A 17,976-nucleotide genomic window follows, 5' to 3' on the forward strand; every position below is an offset into this window, starting at 1 on the left:
TGTTCCATTTACATGGACAAATCCCTTCTTCAATTAGAGCAGCTAGCAGACAAGCTGAAGTGTTTCTTAGTTCAGAGCTCCCAAGCACTGATTAAAATGAGTATTTGTAGCACCCAGCTCTCCACTATTCTCACAGAGTTATTAGGGAGAAGCACAATTTTTTTTGTCTTAGCACTTCTTTTAAAGTTTTTCCTGCTTTAACAAATTAATCACTTTTTTTACCAAGTTATAGAATAGTTACTGCTTCACCTGTTGACACTGACAGGGTGAGCAAGTTAAACAACTCTCACAGAAAGCAGCTATATAAATTTTGACATTGGTGATGCTATAAAGAAAAATTACCAGGAGAAATCAAATTTAAGTAAGCTCCCAGGTACAGACAGGTCTTTTATTTTCACCTTAACTGGCTCTCAGTACCCTAAAGCAGCTGAAGGCTCGACAGGTTCCTGGTTTCCCAGACCATTCCTGACCATCTTTTTCACTCCTTCTTCCAAGGAAGAGCAGGTCTTCAGAGCTGATGTATGGCTGAAAACAGCAGTACACCTTGTCTGGCTGCTTTGAACACATGTGCTGTTGAAGGCAGGTTAAAGAGATTCGTGACCTTGCACAATTCCCAAATGCTGCATCTCGTAAAGAAAGGGAGACAGCCCTACTGTGCTGCCGATGGGGGGGAATTTTATTCATTTGTTTCTTTTTACACTCACCTAAAAGCCTTGCTGTGCAGAGCCTATCCCCCAAAGGCTCAGTGGGACATAACAGTGTGCTTATGCCTCCTGTTTCATCTGCAAGGAAGTCTTTGTGCTTGAAATTTTGGGGCGCATCCACATGCCTTCGAGCCTGGAGTCAATGTGCAGAGGCAGGCAGAAGCCTGAACAGATCCAGCAGAAGATTGTCTGCACCTACTCACATGTATGTACCCATCAGCTTCACCAGCAGAGAGCAAAAGGAATGCAACAATAAATTAAAACTATTAATATGGAAAATACCTACAGTGCTTTCTGCACTGAACAGAGCAGTGAGCTACGAGTGACTGACAGTCACTGATGGAAGCTCATCAATGATTATTTATTGTAAATGCTGAAATTTACTACTTGGTAAAAAACTTGAGACTAACCTCTTTAAAAGCTGTTTACATTTTAATGGCATTTGAATGCATATAAATTTGGAAAAGAGAGCTACAGATAGTAGCTAACGGTGATCAAATTAATTTTTAAGTGTAACTGCCAAAAAAACCCCAAAGATAATTGCATCTGCTTTTGCCACTACCTTGTACTGAGTCTTGAGAATTAACAGTATCAATTCTTTTAGAGGAATAATTCTATTTTACAAAAACCCATGGGAGAGAAGGGAAAGAGCAAAAATAGCAAGCATACTGCTATTGCTAAGTGACTTCTAATGATTACTCATAAATATATGTGTACAATTTCCTTTGCATCCTGTTTGCTGAGAAAAGCAAGAAAGAACAGCTCAGCATACAGTCAGAATTTTTTATGTGCTGTTTCTAAAGACAAAGCAAGTCAAGACCTACAGAAGATGTCATTGTTTTCCCACTAAATCAATATAGCTGGAAAAGAACAAGTCTTCAGAACAGTGTCTTCTGAAAGCAGATTTTTCAGGTTGCATTTAGTTCAAGGATGGCTGCATCTGTTGCACACAGGAGAGACATGAAGGTGCCTGGCATCCTCCTGCATTTTGAACTCTGTACCCGGGGAGCATCCTGTATAATTTAGGTTTATGAGCTGGTGAGTCTGCTCAAACAGGCAAAGAGAGGTCTGCATTCAGCACCCTGACCTCACTGGAGGTCTAAACCAAGCACATTCTTGTACTGTGCAAGTTCAAGAAAAGGATGTGCTATCCAGACCATCTTTTACATGGCACAGAATGGCTGCAGCTCCGTAAAAAGTCAGTAAAGTATAAGTTGCATCTCTAGCAGCAGATTAAAAGGCTGCCAGAGAATTTATGAGGTTTGTTAAGTGATACATGGGTGAGACAGAAAGACAAATTGAATTTCCCATCCCCACCAATGTGCTGTGCTATCAGGACAAATTAAATGTATGTGATACATTATATGACAAACATATGTTTCTGGTGCACATTTAGGAGTTTCAGTACATTGTTTCACCATTGTTTCACAGTACATTGTTTCCCTAATTATTAGTAATCTCACACATTTTAAGTACAAATCACACTGACATTCCCAGGAAAGAAAAAGGCAGAATTTTGGCACCAAGCCCTGCTGAGCTGCTTTGTAATGCGAACACTTGGCTATGTCTCAGCTGCAGTTTGCAGGTTCCTGTCCTACCAAGCACATCTGGCTCCTGCTGTGATGGCTGGACCCAGCAGCTGAAATTAAAGGTTTTAAATACAGAAGTCCTCAAAGGGTGACCTGGGGACACTGGCATCTCGACTACATTTTGGCCCAGGATTAGAAAAACACTACTTGAACCGAGAAAGCAGGTTTCAGTGAACTGTTGCTTGAGGGCTGATATTATTTAAAACATCTGAATTAATATGTATGTAAAACAAAATACAAAGGCACTAGAACAAAGAACAGGAGAGAGATACTATGGGAGGGCATTGAAAAGCCATGGATGGCAAGATATATTTAGCAGATGTAAAAGAAAATTCTTGTCTTTCTTGTGGACTCTATATACTCTGAAAGTATTTGCTAAGGACAGGCATCTAAGTGGCACTGGGAGAATATATGGAAAAAACTAGAGCTTTCCATTTTTAGAAAACTAATGAGCTTTTCCTCTTTGTTTCCAATTGCTCTTTGCCCTGTTGATATGTCATAATTCTGTATTTATAATACCATAGCCTGTTGTCGTGAGGAATGCAGTAAAAATGACAAATAAGCCTGCCTTGCAACACACTGCAATATCACAATACGGATTAGGAAGGAGCAAGGTTTAGTTTGAATAAGGACCAGCTTAAGCTATTAGCAAACATAAGATAAGCTCTGGTTAGACATATGGGCCGTCCCCCTGCTCCAAAAGCATCACCTGACCATGCTCTATTCATCTTCTTGCACCTCACACGCTCTGCCCTCTGCTGATTCACAAGCCCCTGAATCGCTATTTCCTCCAATTTGGATTTTATTTCTCAAGACCAATCCCTGTTTCATGTATTTCTCATCTCTAACCAGAAGAAGCTGGAGAGATTAAAACACCCACACTTCTACTGGTGCAGTAAACACACTATTTTCCCTATCCAGCCCCAAAATGGTCTCATTCCCATCTTGGATATGCACAGTAATAACAGCAACACAACCATACAGAGCTAGTACTCATTGTTATGTGTATGCTTTAAAAAGATGCTTTCTCTTCCCCAAATAGATCTATTTTTCCTCACTACTAGTTTTGTACAAAATAAGCTAAATGTAAAAATGTCAGGAATCTCTGCACTTACCTCTTACTCTTCTAAGTCTGGCTATTCTTCCAACTGCAGTCATACGAATATAACATATATACAGTTAGTACTATTAGAAATCCATCTCAGAAATCAATTCAGAATTAATACTATAAAGAGATACCAAATACATATACCAAACCTGCAAGTTAACACATTCCTAGAAGTGATATGATATTTCTGACGTCTCATGGCAAATTATCTCTGTAAGTTGCAATCACACATTTTGCCACAATTACGGTCCTTAGTTGTAACAAAAGAGTAAATCCCCCAGATCTGAATAACCATTCTTCTGAAATCACTAATGCAGTTGAAAAAAACACAGTAACAACCTTTCACATTACACAGTACTCCAACCTGATGCACAACCATTACCAAGGAAAAATAATCTAAAAATACAATGAGACAGGCATTAGGAGATAGGAAGTACTTCCTCTCATTGAGGCTTTTGTTAGCAGATACACAAGGTTCCTTTGCTGAGGAGCTTGAAGTGGGAATGGATTGCTTTCATGCTGAGCACACTAAGAAAAATATCTTAGCATTTTTACCTTTTTTTGCGGGGTTTCTGCACTTACTCAAGTTACAAAGAGATCTTTAATCTTTCTGCTCCAAACAGAGGCTTTTTGCAATTCATTGTTAATTTTTTTCAAAAGGTTCACAGCAGCAGGAAGATAACCCCAGACATCAGATGGCTTTCTAATTTTTGGTCACTCTTGCTGAGTAAGGTCAGGCTAAGTGGCTCAGCTGCATTCTTTTGTCTAAAGCCCTTTCTGCAACAAAGAACGCCCCATGAAGAAGCCCAGAGCCCAGCAGCCACCCCAGCTCCACACCACCAGCCTGGCACAGGGACTGTGCCAAGACCCAAGAGGCAGCGCACCCCACAGAACCTGGGTGACCCAGAACCAGCTTCAAAGCAGACGGAGCAAAGTTGTCGGGCTCCAAAATGTTTATTCACTTGTGAGTGCTGGCCATCAGAGGGGATCCCAAAGTAAACACGGCTAACATTTGCCCTTCCCAGAGCCAGGGCAGGCTGTCACACCATCGCCAAAGTGCGCAAGGTCACCCTATGGCTCCTGTTATCTGTTATCCCTCTTCAGGGGTTTTTCTGTCGTGCCTCGGGGCTGCTTCTCAATGTATGTGTTTTGCAGGGCCTTTCCAGAGCTGTGGCTGCATTTTGTTTGTTACAACCACCGAAGCGAGCGGGCAGCAGAGAAGGGCTCGGTGCCCTGGCGGTACCATCCATTTGCACTCACCTCAGGCTCTCTTCCTGTGACCCGGGCAGGACACTGTCAGGACGATCCCGTCTCCTCCTGTACAGACCTGAATGTGACAACTCTTTCAGCTGCAAGGCCGTCATATTCCCCTACCTGGAGGAGGGTTGGTTTTTTTTAAAGGTGAGGGGGGTGTTTTGGCTTTGGGTTGGGTTTCTTTCCCCCGCCTCTCGCAGCTGTGGGTGCCGAGGAGCGCGCCTGCCAAGATGCCTGGAGAGCAGCGGCTGGGCGGTGTGTCGGTCGGCCGGCACACCTGCGCTCGCCGGAGCCACCAACCTCTGCAGGCAGGCAGGCAGGCAGGGTAGCACCCGCCGAGCTGCTTCCTGTTTCTCATAGGTACACACCCTCCCAAAGAGCACCACATTTCCTTTATCACTCGATCACACCTAAGGGATGTGTGCGACAAGCTCACCCCCTTCTCTCCAGCTTTCCTCAAACTCTCACCGACCCGACAAGCACGACCCTGCCCTGTGCTGGGCAAAGCAGGCGGCTCTCCCAGCCGCAAAAGGCTACACATCTCCAGGACTGCAATGAGCTGTTTACTCTTTCCTGTTCTAATTTATAACAAAAGGAAAGTCATTAGAGCTGTGAAAATTCAGAGTTACTCAAGCACTTTGGCAAGCTCTGACAGGGAGGTTAATGCAGGAAAGTGTGCCGCAAAGTAATTTCAGTAACTAATATTAAAATGTTCTTTTGGAAATGCAACAGCACTGTGCACTTTTCTTTTTCTACCTTGAAAATCACATGAAAACCACAAAGTAATTTTCTTTCTACTCTCAGCTATCAAACACAAACTAATCTACCAGTTTGTCACATTTGGTAGTGATGGAGTGTCCTGTGTAATTGTAAAACAGGAATGGAAGTGCTTGAAGTTTCCTGCAAGGCAGGAAGGCGGTTAGCAGGCCATTTTGCAAGCTCTGAGTCTCCTTTCACTTAGTAAATTTTTAGTAGTAAATAAAGCACTCCATTTCAGGAGGCATCAAAAAAGCTTACCACTTCTTGAAAAATGTTTACTGTTTCTTTGACATATATAAACAAAAACTTAATTCAGAGATTTTACATTCTAAATGGTAAATTGGGAAGGCATGTTTTTTAAATGAATTTGCATTTAATAGAAGCCAAGAAACCTAACAATTTGCAAGGACTGTTTTGACTATAATAGGAAACAAGTTCTATCTGGTATGAATTATAGAGTTCATTATTAAAGTGTTTATTTTGTAGCAGAATATATGTAAGAGTATTTTTTAATTTCTCTAGAGGAAAAAAGTGTAACATAGGTAATACTGGGTATATCATATGACACCAATTTTTTTGAGATTACCAGACTGAACACAAACTTGGTAATTTTATATAAAACTATCAATATGCTTCAGTCTGTAATGTCATCAGTGCATAATATTAAACATCACACAATGGAAAAATAACAAAATTGTTTTGGAAAAGGAATCATGTAACATGCCAAATAGATAATGGTTGCAAAAACTCAAAGTGATTTACGTGATGTTAGAAGGTTGTGCACACTGAACTATCAACGAGCTGTACACATCTGAGCTCCCATCCTCAGAAAATAAAAGCAAGAACGATCACAATATTTGCCTAAACATGCTGCATTCCAGTTTCAAATGAAGTATTTATAGTTGTTTCTCAGTACTCGGTAGGATAAGCTTAAACATAATTAAATGCCAATTCCCTGCAGTCAGTCAATCAGCAATCCAATGAAAAGTTAATGCTGTTATGAGTGGAGGTTCAGGATGGCAGATGACAGATGTTCATGGCACAGCAGCTTTTATATATTACCAACAGTTTATATTCTGCTTTAAATATCTGTGTACATATGACTTATTTTTGTCCAAATGATCAATTTTAGATAAAAAATCTAAAAAGTGATGAGTACATTTTTTTTCTGTGAAAAAGCTCTTTGTAAACTACTGAAATTAAATGTTCACCTATTAATTTGTTCACAGATTCTTATTCACTACAGTAGCCTCTGTTCAGCATATACTGAATGCTTTTGTATTAAACATGACACAAGCCAATAAAAGACAAAAGGACAATTCTTCACCTACTTTGCTGCACGTTGCATTAATCTGAAACATATCACTTCATTAAACTTTTATTTATCTGCATGAGAAGCTGTTGGGCTTGGGCAACAACTTTTACTCAAATGTCCTTGGAAACCAGAGCTGCATCAAGACAGAGCATGCAAATTAAAGGAATACAGCAAGTCCAGACACAAAAATGAGTTGTTATACAGATCAAATCCACCTAAATATAAAGGAGGGCAAGATAGTTAGGTTTTTAAAGTAAAAGTAGTGACTCAGCTCCATAGCTCATTTCACAGGCCTCTTCAGCAAACTGCAACATGGATCTACGCTGATAAAGAAAACACTTCCTTGGAGAGCTTCTGAACAAGCTAAAAGCTTTCTACAAGAAGAAACACAAACTGGACTACTAGCACTGTGGGATTGCCCATGAATCCTCACAAGAAATGAGGTTTCAAATCTGAATTTACCCAAGCAGTCAAACTTTAGGTTCTGAGTATCAAATACAAGTTATAAGGATGTTTTTTGCAGAGACATTGCAGAACACAAATGTTATTTCTTGACTAACTCACTTAAATGCTTCCACAAAGGAACTTGGATAGACGTGGCTCTCCAAGAATAGCTTTCCCAGCGAGTGCCTCCTGCTCCCCACACCCCTTTTTACCTTCTAGCCCCTATCTGCTGTTTATAATTCCTTTTTTGAGAGATTACATTCTTCTCATGTGGGATGGGGCCACTTGGACCTTTCACATTCCATCAGAATTTTTGAGGACCAGCCAAGTTACCACAGCTTTTCTCATTACCAGTAATGCACAGCCTTCTTGTATATCCTGTACTTTGAAGGTTTTCTCTTCATTTTCCAGTGGGTGATTCTTCTCTCATGCAATTGACCATCCTCCCACCCCAGAGAAAGCCAACATTGCTACTGTGATGTGATGTGATGTGATGTGATGTGATGTGATGTGATGTGACAGATAACCATTGTGGTACCTGTCTTTCAGCAGAGGGAAATATTCCCCCATGTCTAACCAGCACAAAGTATGCAGTCCTTCATTCATCACAAGCAGTAAATAACTTTTTATTATGTGGGACAAGGCTCACGGCTGAGTTTTCACAGCAGTCCTACAGGGTACTATCTTGGTACTCCCGGCCTCCAGTGCTCTCCCTTAAATTTCTGTGAAAGTACTGCTGTTCTGGTGACTCTAGGTATTCAGCAGAATTTTCCAGTTTAAAAATCTTTTAAGATAGACAGGTTATGCCTGGCTACTTTATACTACATTCAAAGAGATATGAACATCAATTCATGATGCTGTAAAACATCTAATTGATTTCAGAAATAACAATAAATGTCAAGTGCTTCAAATTCAGGACATTTCTTCATAAGCCTTTATTTACAGAGAATATACACTAGCTATAGAAACCAGAAAAGATGAAGTTTTAGGTCTCTTATTCCACACAGAAAGGTTGATGTGTGTCATCTGTTATTCCCTCCAGTGGCACGATCTTGTTTTTGGGGGTATTTTTAACCTTTGAAAAAACTACCGAATCTCAATTAAATTTAGTTGAAGATTTTTAAATTGATAGAAAAAATTGTTTTCATGGTAGCACAGTCAGTCAAAACAATAATCAGAAGAGAATTCTAATACCACAGGAATGCCTGTAGTGTGTTCACAGTTACAAGGTGGCTGTGTGTTCAAATGAGCACATTCCTCCATCCTGTTTACCACTGGAATCAGTTTCCAGAGGAATGTGTACAAGAGTGACTGTTTTCTACTGTTTCTCACAAGATTTGGAAGAAAGCACATATTAAAGTGAAGGAAAAGGCTTATATATCAGCGAAGGACTTGCTGCAGAAAATGAAGGAAGGTGGCAATAACCCTTCTGGCAGTTTTGCAAGAATCCCTGAAGCACCCAAATGATGTGCTGATGCCAACAAAGCTTCACAGCTTTCTGGACCTGCAGAATGAGTCCCCACAGATGGGTTTGGGTGTCAAGGAATAGTGTACCACACTGTGAGTCCCTGCTGGGACAGGCAGTGATAAAATGAAATGCACAGAGAGAATACCAAGCACAAATGCTAAGGACACACACCATGAAACTAGAATTTCAAAGCTTCACAGGAACCTAAACTGTTAATTCAAGAAGTTAAATTAATTACATGTTTCCTTCCTTGTCTGATGTCACTCCAACATCCATTTTGATGTTTCTTCCCATGTTCCACTTAGTGATAAATCAATCCTGAAGCATGCAAATTTAATCTGTGGATTAGGCTAAGCACTGAGGCACTCGATCAATCTATGTCCACACTACAAAGCAGAGTTTTGGATTTATGTCCATGCTCCAGCTGACCAAGTGAGATTGTTGCAATTTAACAATAGTAACTCGTTTTTGTTAAACCTCATCTACTAACGCCTGTCCCTGCCATACAATGTAAAATAAAAGCCTACATGATGGTTGCAGCCTGGTCTAGTGCAAGGTGTACTGGCCCATTGCAAGGGGGGGAGGTTTCAAGTAGATGCTCTTTAAGGTCCCTTCCAACCCAAACCCAAACCATTCAATGGTTCTATGGTGTGCTCAACTCTTCAGAGCAGTGACGCACTCAACCCACTGGAGTCCTCTGGAATTTGATGGGGCAAAGGGAAGGCAGGGTTACTGTGGTGAGAAAAGGGGTCCTGTCTGATCCTGGCAGTACCAAAGGCATTTCCACCTCCATGGCTGGCAGCCCACAAGGTTTTGGTGAAGCATGGCAGAGATCCCTGTTCTCATTCCACATATTCTATTCCGATAATTAAAAAAAAAAAAAGCAAACATGGGAAAATCTTCTGTCTGCCTGAACGTGGAGCAAGGTATTTTACTTTCCTTCTCCAAGTTCTCTGCACATGCTGCTCCATGAACTCTTAAATTAAGCAGAAAAAAAAAAAAAAAAAACCTGCAAAAACCCTTCTTCAGCAAGCAGAAATCTACTTTGGTTGAGTTTTACAATACCTCCCTCTACTGGGAAAATACTGCCTCATTTCTCGTGACAGTATTTCTTCCTAGAGCCAGAGGGAGGTACGGACAACCCACACATACTTTAGTAATTCAGACCGGGGCCAAGCTGAAGGCAGAGATGAATGAGAGACCAGTGGGTGAAGATGTAGGTTGGCATCATAGCCAGAAATTTATGTTGTTAATCAGCAGATGATCCATACATGAGTAGGTGTGCAAAGAAGAAAGCGTGACACAGCATGAATCAGTTTTGTCCTGCCATTTGTACATAGGCCTCTTAAAAAAAAACTAGTGACAAACAGGTGATGCCCTAAGATGGGTAAAATTACTCATATGGACCTGGTTGGTATATGATGGGGTAACATCTTAAAAGAGAAAGGAAAAAAAAAAAACCTACACCAAAATAATGAGGGGAGGGATAGTTTAAAGCCAATAAAATCACAGTTTAGATTTATTTTCACAGTCCGGAGCATGTAGGGAAAAAAACCACAAGCAACTCCCAACCTGCATTTCTAGATCCAGGACCTAGCCTTCTGAGTAATTTTTACTGTCTTGGAATTAAAAACCCCTTCCCAACAGAGATTTTCAAAGCCAGTCAGAAATCCACCTTTTACATTTAAGCACCTTGGTTATGATGCATGAAGATCCTAAGCTGAAAAGTCTTATCTTTAAAGAAGTTTATTTCTGCTTGCACTCTGCTACTGTAGATATGTCCAGAAGGTTTACTTTATTCTATCATGATGAGATAAATTGCCTCTAGAAATGAGGGCAAAAGGCCCCAGGTGCCAGCTGGCTTATTGGGTGGTTAAAAGTTTCCCAGTAGATGCTTCAAAAGACTGAAGATATCTCCAAGTTTTAAAAAAAAAATTAAAAAATTAAAAAAAAAGAAGCAGACCTAGAAAACAGGCGGCAAATGAAGGAAACAGGAAACTGCCCAGAGAGCTGCTGCCCTGACACCCCAAGGAATTACCAGCTCTGGCAGTCAGGTTGTGTTCTGAAAGCCAGCAAGCCCTTCCAGGGTGCAGAAAAGCTGACTGTGACATATCAGACGGGCAATTGCTGAGCCCTGGTTTGGGTGGAGAGCCAGTAGACATCTCAAAACAGGTCCCAAACCGACTTTGCCCTTTCAGAGAAGGAACAGGACTATTAGGAAATCCTAATTTTTCTCCAAACATCACTCATCAGGGTTAAATAAATGCAAACAAAACTACAGCAGCTTATAAACTGCTTTCTCTGTTGACTACCAGCAATTACTCTCCTGGACCCATCTTACAAATACTTTTCAAATTACTAACGCTCCACTAAACGTAGAGAAAGAAAAGCTTCTCATCAAGGTTTTGTCTCCTTTTACTGGAATGAAATGCCAAGGAGAGAAGGCAGTACAATCCCCTTGAGAAGGCTGGAACAGCTGGTAACCCTGACAACATGCAGGTGGCATGAAGGTACCTGCACCTCCTGGCACACAAACACAACAAATACCATGAAAGCAGTAGGTGACACTACTTACAGCTCCAAGGGCTTCTGTTTTAGGAGGACAATTCAACCCTGAGCTCCCAAGAGAGCAGCAGAGCATTTGAATGCTGCTGGTTGTATGGTCAAGGATGGTGAATTTAGCAGCCCAGAAGAAGCAATGATCCTGACTCTATGCCTGTAAAAACATCCCTCAGCCACCTCACACAATCTCTACTGTCCAAAAAGCCAAGGCATGGAAAACACATTACAGAGGAGGCAGTGAGGGCACTCAGAAAACACTTGAGACAGCACAGGTTGGACATACTGACAAGTGGTTCTATACTCTGACCAGCACTTCCAAGAAAGGTAGAAAATGGTGGGTCCCTAGAGAGTATCACCTTTAAATGCTCAGAAACCTGTAGTATGATGGTTTCTTGTATATAAGAAATAATATATTCTCTAAAGCAAAATACAGAAAGTAGATCAGGTGTCTACAAAGAATGAAGCTGAACACATGTAAAAACACTTAAAAATCACAGGCCAGGTGCAATTTTTAGCGACTCAAAAAATAAAATCTAAGTTTTTAAGTATTTACATTTTGGTTTTGAAATTATTAAAACTTGTAATTCACATCCAAGCAGAAAAATCCATACTGGAAAAAAACAGAAAACCAAACCAAAACCAAGCCAAACCAAAACAACAACAAAAACCAAAACAAAAACCAACAAAAACCGAACAAACAAAACCCCCCATCACAAAACAAACAAACAAACAAACAACAACAACAACAACAACAACAAAAACAGTGCAAAAGAAATGAAAGCAATTCGACGTGGACATTCAGTATGATGATGTAAAATGGAAAAGCCATTCCCCCTTCCCTTAATGCTGTAAAAATTGCTTTGAGATTCAGCATAAAACATAAAAATATGATGTCATATGGACTTTTCATAATCTTTTAAAGCACATGAAAAACATACTTAAGAGTCTTAAATCAGAGCAAAAACCTTAAACCAAAAATTCACAGCTGTCCTACCGTAAAAGCTTTGCTTCGCTGGCAAAGTCACTGACTTTTGAACACAACCACACCAGAAGTGACACAATTTCTGTAACAGGTGGCACAAATCTTTTCCTTCCACTGGAATTACAGTTTTGGGCTCGATTACTCTGTCGCAGTGTCCTCTTCCTCAGCCAGCAGACAACCCATCAGCAGTGGTGTATCTTCAAACTGACCATGAATCCTCTGCTCTGGGTGGGGACAAAATAGTGTCCCTAAAAACACTCCCAGTGAGCAAAGGATAAAAAAACTACTGGAAATACCAGAATACCTCTGCTTCTCCAGAACAACAAAGGACTTTGCTAAAAGCTCTGTTACCATGCTGCTTGCTGTAAGTAGTAATAAAACCCAGCAAGTAGAACTATTATTTGTCCTCTTCCTAACTCTATTTATCACCATTCCCATGCATGGCTCCTGCTCCCAGGAATTTCCCTGTGAATGACTAAAAGCCCACACAACTCTAGCCAGGCTGTCAGCTCAGAAGGCAGCACAATGTGAACTCCAGCAGATGCCTCAGCCAGACCCTCAGCCCCACTGACCAGGTGCACGCTTACTGTCAGCCTGTATCCTCGCTGGCAGCACGTTCTCAATGAGCAGCTTCTCCCATATAAAGCTGCACATCAAATGCCCACTGTTTGCATGTTTTCCCTGTGGTTATTACTGGTAGTTGTGATAAAATTTAAAAAAAAGAATAATTTAAGTGACTCAGTAAACCACTTCCTTCTTTGGCCCTGTAAAAACTTGATGCTGTAAAGAAGAGACTAAATCTATTAAAATTCACAGTTCAGCTCCACAAATTGTGTCATGCCAATTCTCCATCTCAAAACTACTAAGGACAGAGAAGGAAGCAAACCTTCCGCCTCATAGGAAAGGCTAAAGCTTTCATTGTGTATGGTACAGAAGTACAAAACCATAAGAACAGCAGGACAGCATTCCAGGTCCTTTTATGGGAACAGCAATCTTGGAATCACTGATGAGCAGCAAAGAGTCAAGCAGGGCCACTTCAACCTATCACAAGCATCTGTCAGTGCCATGTGGAGTGGGAAGATTGCATCTCCCCACCTTCCCACTTGCTGAGAAAGAGGAATACTCACTGATTTTCTTCTTTTCTGAGATGAAGGCAGGCAGTGTCACACACTGTAAGGCTACTGCCATCTCTGACAACCTCAGCACAGGACAAGGACTAAATGGGGACAAAACCACCATCTCACAGAGCAGGTCAGGGTGGTGAACCTGCCCAGAAAAACAAGAGTTGAGATGTGTCTCTCTTGTGTGGACAGAGACTCAAACTCAGTTTTTCTAAAGCAATCTGAATCCCTGGGACACCTCAAAGGCCTCAGGCAGGTAAAAGCAGGAATACCTTTAAAATCAACAATGTTTCCCCGCCAGTTGCTACAAAGATCTGTAAAAAATGAAGCCTGAAACCTTGCTCACCATCAGTGACAAAAAAATTAGGCCACAATCTGATGTCTGCAGGGGACATGGAGGACATGCTGCAGGCAGCAGTGTAGTGTCCCCATCTCAGTGCAGCAGTAGGGCTTCAGGCTTCGGTCCCCTGACTGCCAGTGCACCCTCCCAAATGGTCAGACAGGAAAGTTTCCTTAACACCTGTTTTCACCATACACACAAAATAATGCTATGCCATACCAAAAGAGCCAATTTTGCTTTTCCTTCATCATGTCTCTACATCCTGTTTCTTGCTCCTATTTCTGTCTTCAGGCCACTTAACATTATCACTAACCCTTTTCTGTGGACAAATTAACAATGTAAGTTATCTTTCCAAGCTGCTGTTTCCCATACTGTCACATAGTGCTTCCTCATTTGAACTTCTTATCTCTTCCTGCAAAGACCTTTCAAGTACAAAAGTGGCAGTAAAGTTTCATTAAACTTATCACTGGACAGTTACCCTCCCAGGAGAAAGAATGCACTACAGCTTTGCCTCTCAAAATAATGTGGCAAACGTCAAGGTAACAGCATTTTGTTCTTGAGCATGAAGAAAATCACAAAAAAAACCAAACAGTTATACAGAATGAGAGGCCTTGGTTGCCACTGTAACTCATATTATTGAATATATTGCTCATATGCCAGCAGTTCCGCTTTTATAAAAAGGCAAGGACAGTTTGTTGATTCATCATAACTGCAAAAGCTGCAAGACTTCATGGTTAATGTGAATAAGCATCCATTAAAAGGGAACTAGGAAAATAAGCATAAACTCTTCAATTAACGTTTTAAAGCATGTTTGAGCAATTCATTAACCAGCTGGCCTGGCTAAGCCATGTTTTTCAGTTTTGTTCACATCACAATATTTGGCTCTCTTTTATCACCAATTTGTTTTCCAGAAGAGCTGTGCTAAAAGAAAACTTGCGAACAAAATTATGACCAACGAGAGCAGAACAAGACCAGCCCCGGAGAGACTATGCTCATAGGCACTGACACATCACTGCAGTCTGTGGCTGCCCAGACCAGGCCTGATGGGAAGTGCAGGGCACAGTCACACAAACAGCTCTGGACAAAGTCACACGGTTCAGCCAAGCCCATCAGCTGCTCCTGGCACCAGGGCTTCCTGCAAAAGGGGTCAGCAGATGTGACTCTGAAGTGATCATGAGCTCCTGAGGTAACCCCCCTCCAGAGAGGGGGCTGGACCTGCACTAAGCATAGAATTAGACCAAAAAGTTAGTCTACAAGCAAAAGTTAACTAGGGAAGGGAACCACTGGTTCATGTCCACATTTCCACAGATTCAGAGTATTTTTCTTTGCTCCTCTAGCAGGCCAACTTGAACTAGAACTGCAGAGCAGAGGTAGAGCCAAATCCCCAGAGCTGCTCTGGGATGCTCAATACTGCAGCTTCTGGACAAGTCAGTGTCCCCTCTGCTCCAGGCAACAAGAGCCACCCTGTGCAAGGAGACCTCTGAGGTGCCAGGAGCTGGTAGAGAAGCCTGACAGTCACACCCTGCAGCTGTCTGCCTCATCACCCCCTGAAATCACCGTCTCCTGGGCAAAACAAGCAGAAGGAAATATGTACTCATGCCTCAGCTGTTCCAGTTTGCTGAGGGTGTATACAAGAGAGGGCTGAACTGACCTTGGAGCTCACCACCAAGTTCCTTTTTTCTCCTTATGACACTCTTCCTTCCCCTTCGCCACACAGTCCTTCCTCCCTCACCTTCACCCCAGCTGCAAGGAGCGGCCCATGTCTTCCTCTCTCAAGAGCTCTCTCCCAGCCACCAAAACGGGAGAAGATGGGTTTGGGGGGTGGGTTAGTGAATGCAGCTGCTGTAGGGCAAAGGACCAGTGGGTGCCATACACAGCACAATGGAGGGAGATGCAGGAAGAATCCCTCCAGCTCAGCAGAAGTGAAATGTTCCCTCATCCTGCTCCCAGAGCCCCCGGCTGCAGCCGCCCCCTCCCCACGGACGGGCCGTGCCGGGACCCCCGCCATGACCGGGCCGGCCCGGCCGCGCTCGGACCGGCAGGCGGAGCCCGAGAGCCGCGCTCGGGCCCAGCCGCCCGGGCCTCTCCGCACGTCCCTGGCCCGCAAAGGGTCCCCTGCCCGCAGCGCCCTTCCCTCCCCACACTGGGGGAGGCCTGTTCAAAAAAACGAGGAAAAAAGCCCCAAACGCCCCCGGGGTTCCCCTTGCAGTCCTTCCTGTCAGTGCCATCACAGCTGCCGTTCGAAGCAGAGCCCAGGCCACCACATAATGCCCAGCAGAACTGGATGGCTCCTTGCAGCTGCATCCTGATGTGCAGGGAGATGCACACATTCTGTTGCATGGACAGCACAGCCATGGGCCAAAGGGCACCAAGGGCACATCAGGGCATGAGCCCCATTTCGGGATCTCTGATTTCAACTACCTACATCACTGTCTGTACCTGTCTCCTTTCTGACAGAAGAGCACACTGGAGGAGGGAATACTGCTTCAGAGAAAAAAGTGATTTTAACTCAGGGTAGGGCTATCATATCCCTTCTATTTCACTTACAGAGACTACAGATGCACTTAAATACCATCAAAAAAGATTTGCCACCCATGGATACAACCCTGTTTCTAGGCTTCAGTAAAGAAGCATGCACGCACTAGTCAGTACATTTCCAATCTTCTTCAAGTGCTTTGTTGCTTTAACAAGGCCTCTCTGTTATCCTCCTCTGGCAGGACAACAACTCTCAGGCTTTTTCAGTAATAAATACAGAGTGTCTTCAAAATAATCTAGGTCAACCTTCCTTTCTATTTAATGCACAGCATTTCCAAAATAAGATCTGTTTTTCTCTGCAGGCATATCATAAAACATGATAAGGCTTTTAAATAATCCTTCGAATGGCCCAGCCCATGGTCATTTGAATTCTCTTTTGTGAGCATCACTCTTTTTATTTATTTCCATGAAATTTCAGCTTGATTGTGGAGCTTCTTTTCAGACTGCCAAGATAATTTTTAATTAATCTCCTGTATCCCTAAAGGTTTATCCAAATCAAGGACATTCACAAACTTCGTAAACCAACTTTCAGCTGCAGCATCCAAGTCACTGATCAAGTACTAAATGCAAGTGATAAAAGAGAGAATTCCTGCAAGGTGCAATCACGCAGGTTCTGTTTGGGGGATCCTGTTGGTGGCTCTGTGTCAAAACATCGATTCTGGTCCAAAAGCTTCTTTACAGTTGCACACCTCCCTTCCAGCAATTTCACCTAGACTATTATTTCTAAACTGCAATTTACTTTCTTGAAACCAAGCCCTGAGTCCACACTAATATTCCTTAAAAGGGCATGATGAAGGAACAGGAGGAGGTATCAGAAGCACTCATGTGAATGGTCCACAACAAGAGAGGCAAGAGAAGACAAGTGGATACACAGAAGAGAATTTGCAAGGCTTATGCTCCAACAAAGTAAATCACCATCACCTGAATTCTAAAGCCTCTTTCTCTTGTTTGCTTATGAAATTTTGTGTGAGACAGCATCAGCAGATACATCTAATTTATTTCCTCTTTTCTGTTTATAAGGCACACTCATCTGCCAGACCTGCAAAATTGGCTGCTTTGAAACAATCTGTTCTTAGAAATCCATGTGGCTCTTTTAATGCTGTATTATTCAGTAAGCGCTTATATATTGACTGTTAGTTGCACTCATGACTTGCTAGGGTTCAAAGTTAGGCTGACTGAGCTTTAGTTCTCCAGCAGCCTGTTTTTGTCACCATTTTCAAATATAAAGACTGTGGGCAATCTTCTGGGGCCTCTTACATGAGCTCTGAAAAAGCATCCCTAACAGGCCTAACAGCAGTCTATGAATCATCCAGTACTACTGCTGGCACAATGTGCACAGTATTAAGCCAAAATATTAGAGAAATTGTATCACACTATGTTTGGCATTAATGTTACAAAAAGCATTCTTCCTCACCATTACTAATGCATATTATTATCTTTAAGGATTAAACAGGAACAGTGGCAGCCAAGGGAAAATAAACAACTTGCAAGCATGAAGGTTATGCCTGTGGAATGGTATGAAAGGACCAAAGAGACAATTCTCTTGTGAGAAATTCTTTACACTTTTCAGCCTGGATCTGGCTCCATTCACCTCCAGGGTTTCATTAATGTTCTCCCTTTTCCCTGGGGTTATGTGAAAGAGGAAATGAGATAACGCCCAGTCGGTCCTTGTTACAGGCTCCAGCCCTTTGAACAGCACTCAGCAGTCATACTGACTAACACCATCGGTAGCTGCTTTCCTCCCACACTCGCTGGCAGGGGCCCAGGGATCTCCCCTCCCAGGCGTGCTGCCACC

General features: G+C 42.3%; 1 protein-coding gene and 1 long non-coding RNA gene across 4 annotated transcripts in view; both read right to left on the reverse strand.

The window, feature by feature from the left end:
* LIMS1 (LIM zinc finger domain containing 1) overlaps positions 1-17,976 on the reverse strand; it is a 67,356-nt gene that overhangs the window by 27,988 nt on the left and 21,392 nt on the right. The window contains exon 1 of one of the 3 annotated variants that reach the window (XM_054653201.2): positions 4,662-4,780. The exons of the other annotated variants lie outside the window; for them this stretch is intronic. Coding sequence (XP_054509176.1) covers positions 4,662-4,765 — 104 coding nt within the window. The 5' untranslated portion in view covers positions 4,766-4,780. Of the gene's footprint in view, positions 1-4,661; positions 4,781-17,976 lie in introns of those variants that run through there. 3 annotated transcript variants of the gene reach the window in all.
* LOC143693452 (uncharacterized) lies at positions 357-992 on the reverse strand. The gene is made up of 2 exons (XR_013181147.1): positions 705-992; positions 357-570 (listed from the first exon to the last, which is right to left on the reverse strand). It is a non-coding gene; the product is annotated as an uncharacterized LOC143693452 (long non-coding RNA).

Source organism: Agelaius phoeniceus, chromosome 2 (assembly GCF_051311805.1).
Source record: "Agelaius phoeniceus isolate bAgePho1 chromosome 2, bAgePho1.hap1, whole genome shotgun sequence".
NCBI lineage: Eukaryota > Metazoa > Chordata > Aves > Passeriformes > Icteridae > Agelaius > Agelaius phoeniceus.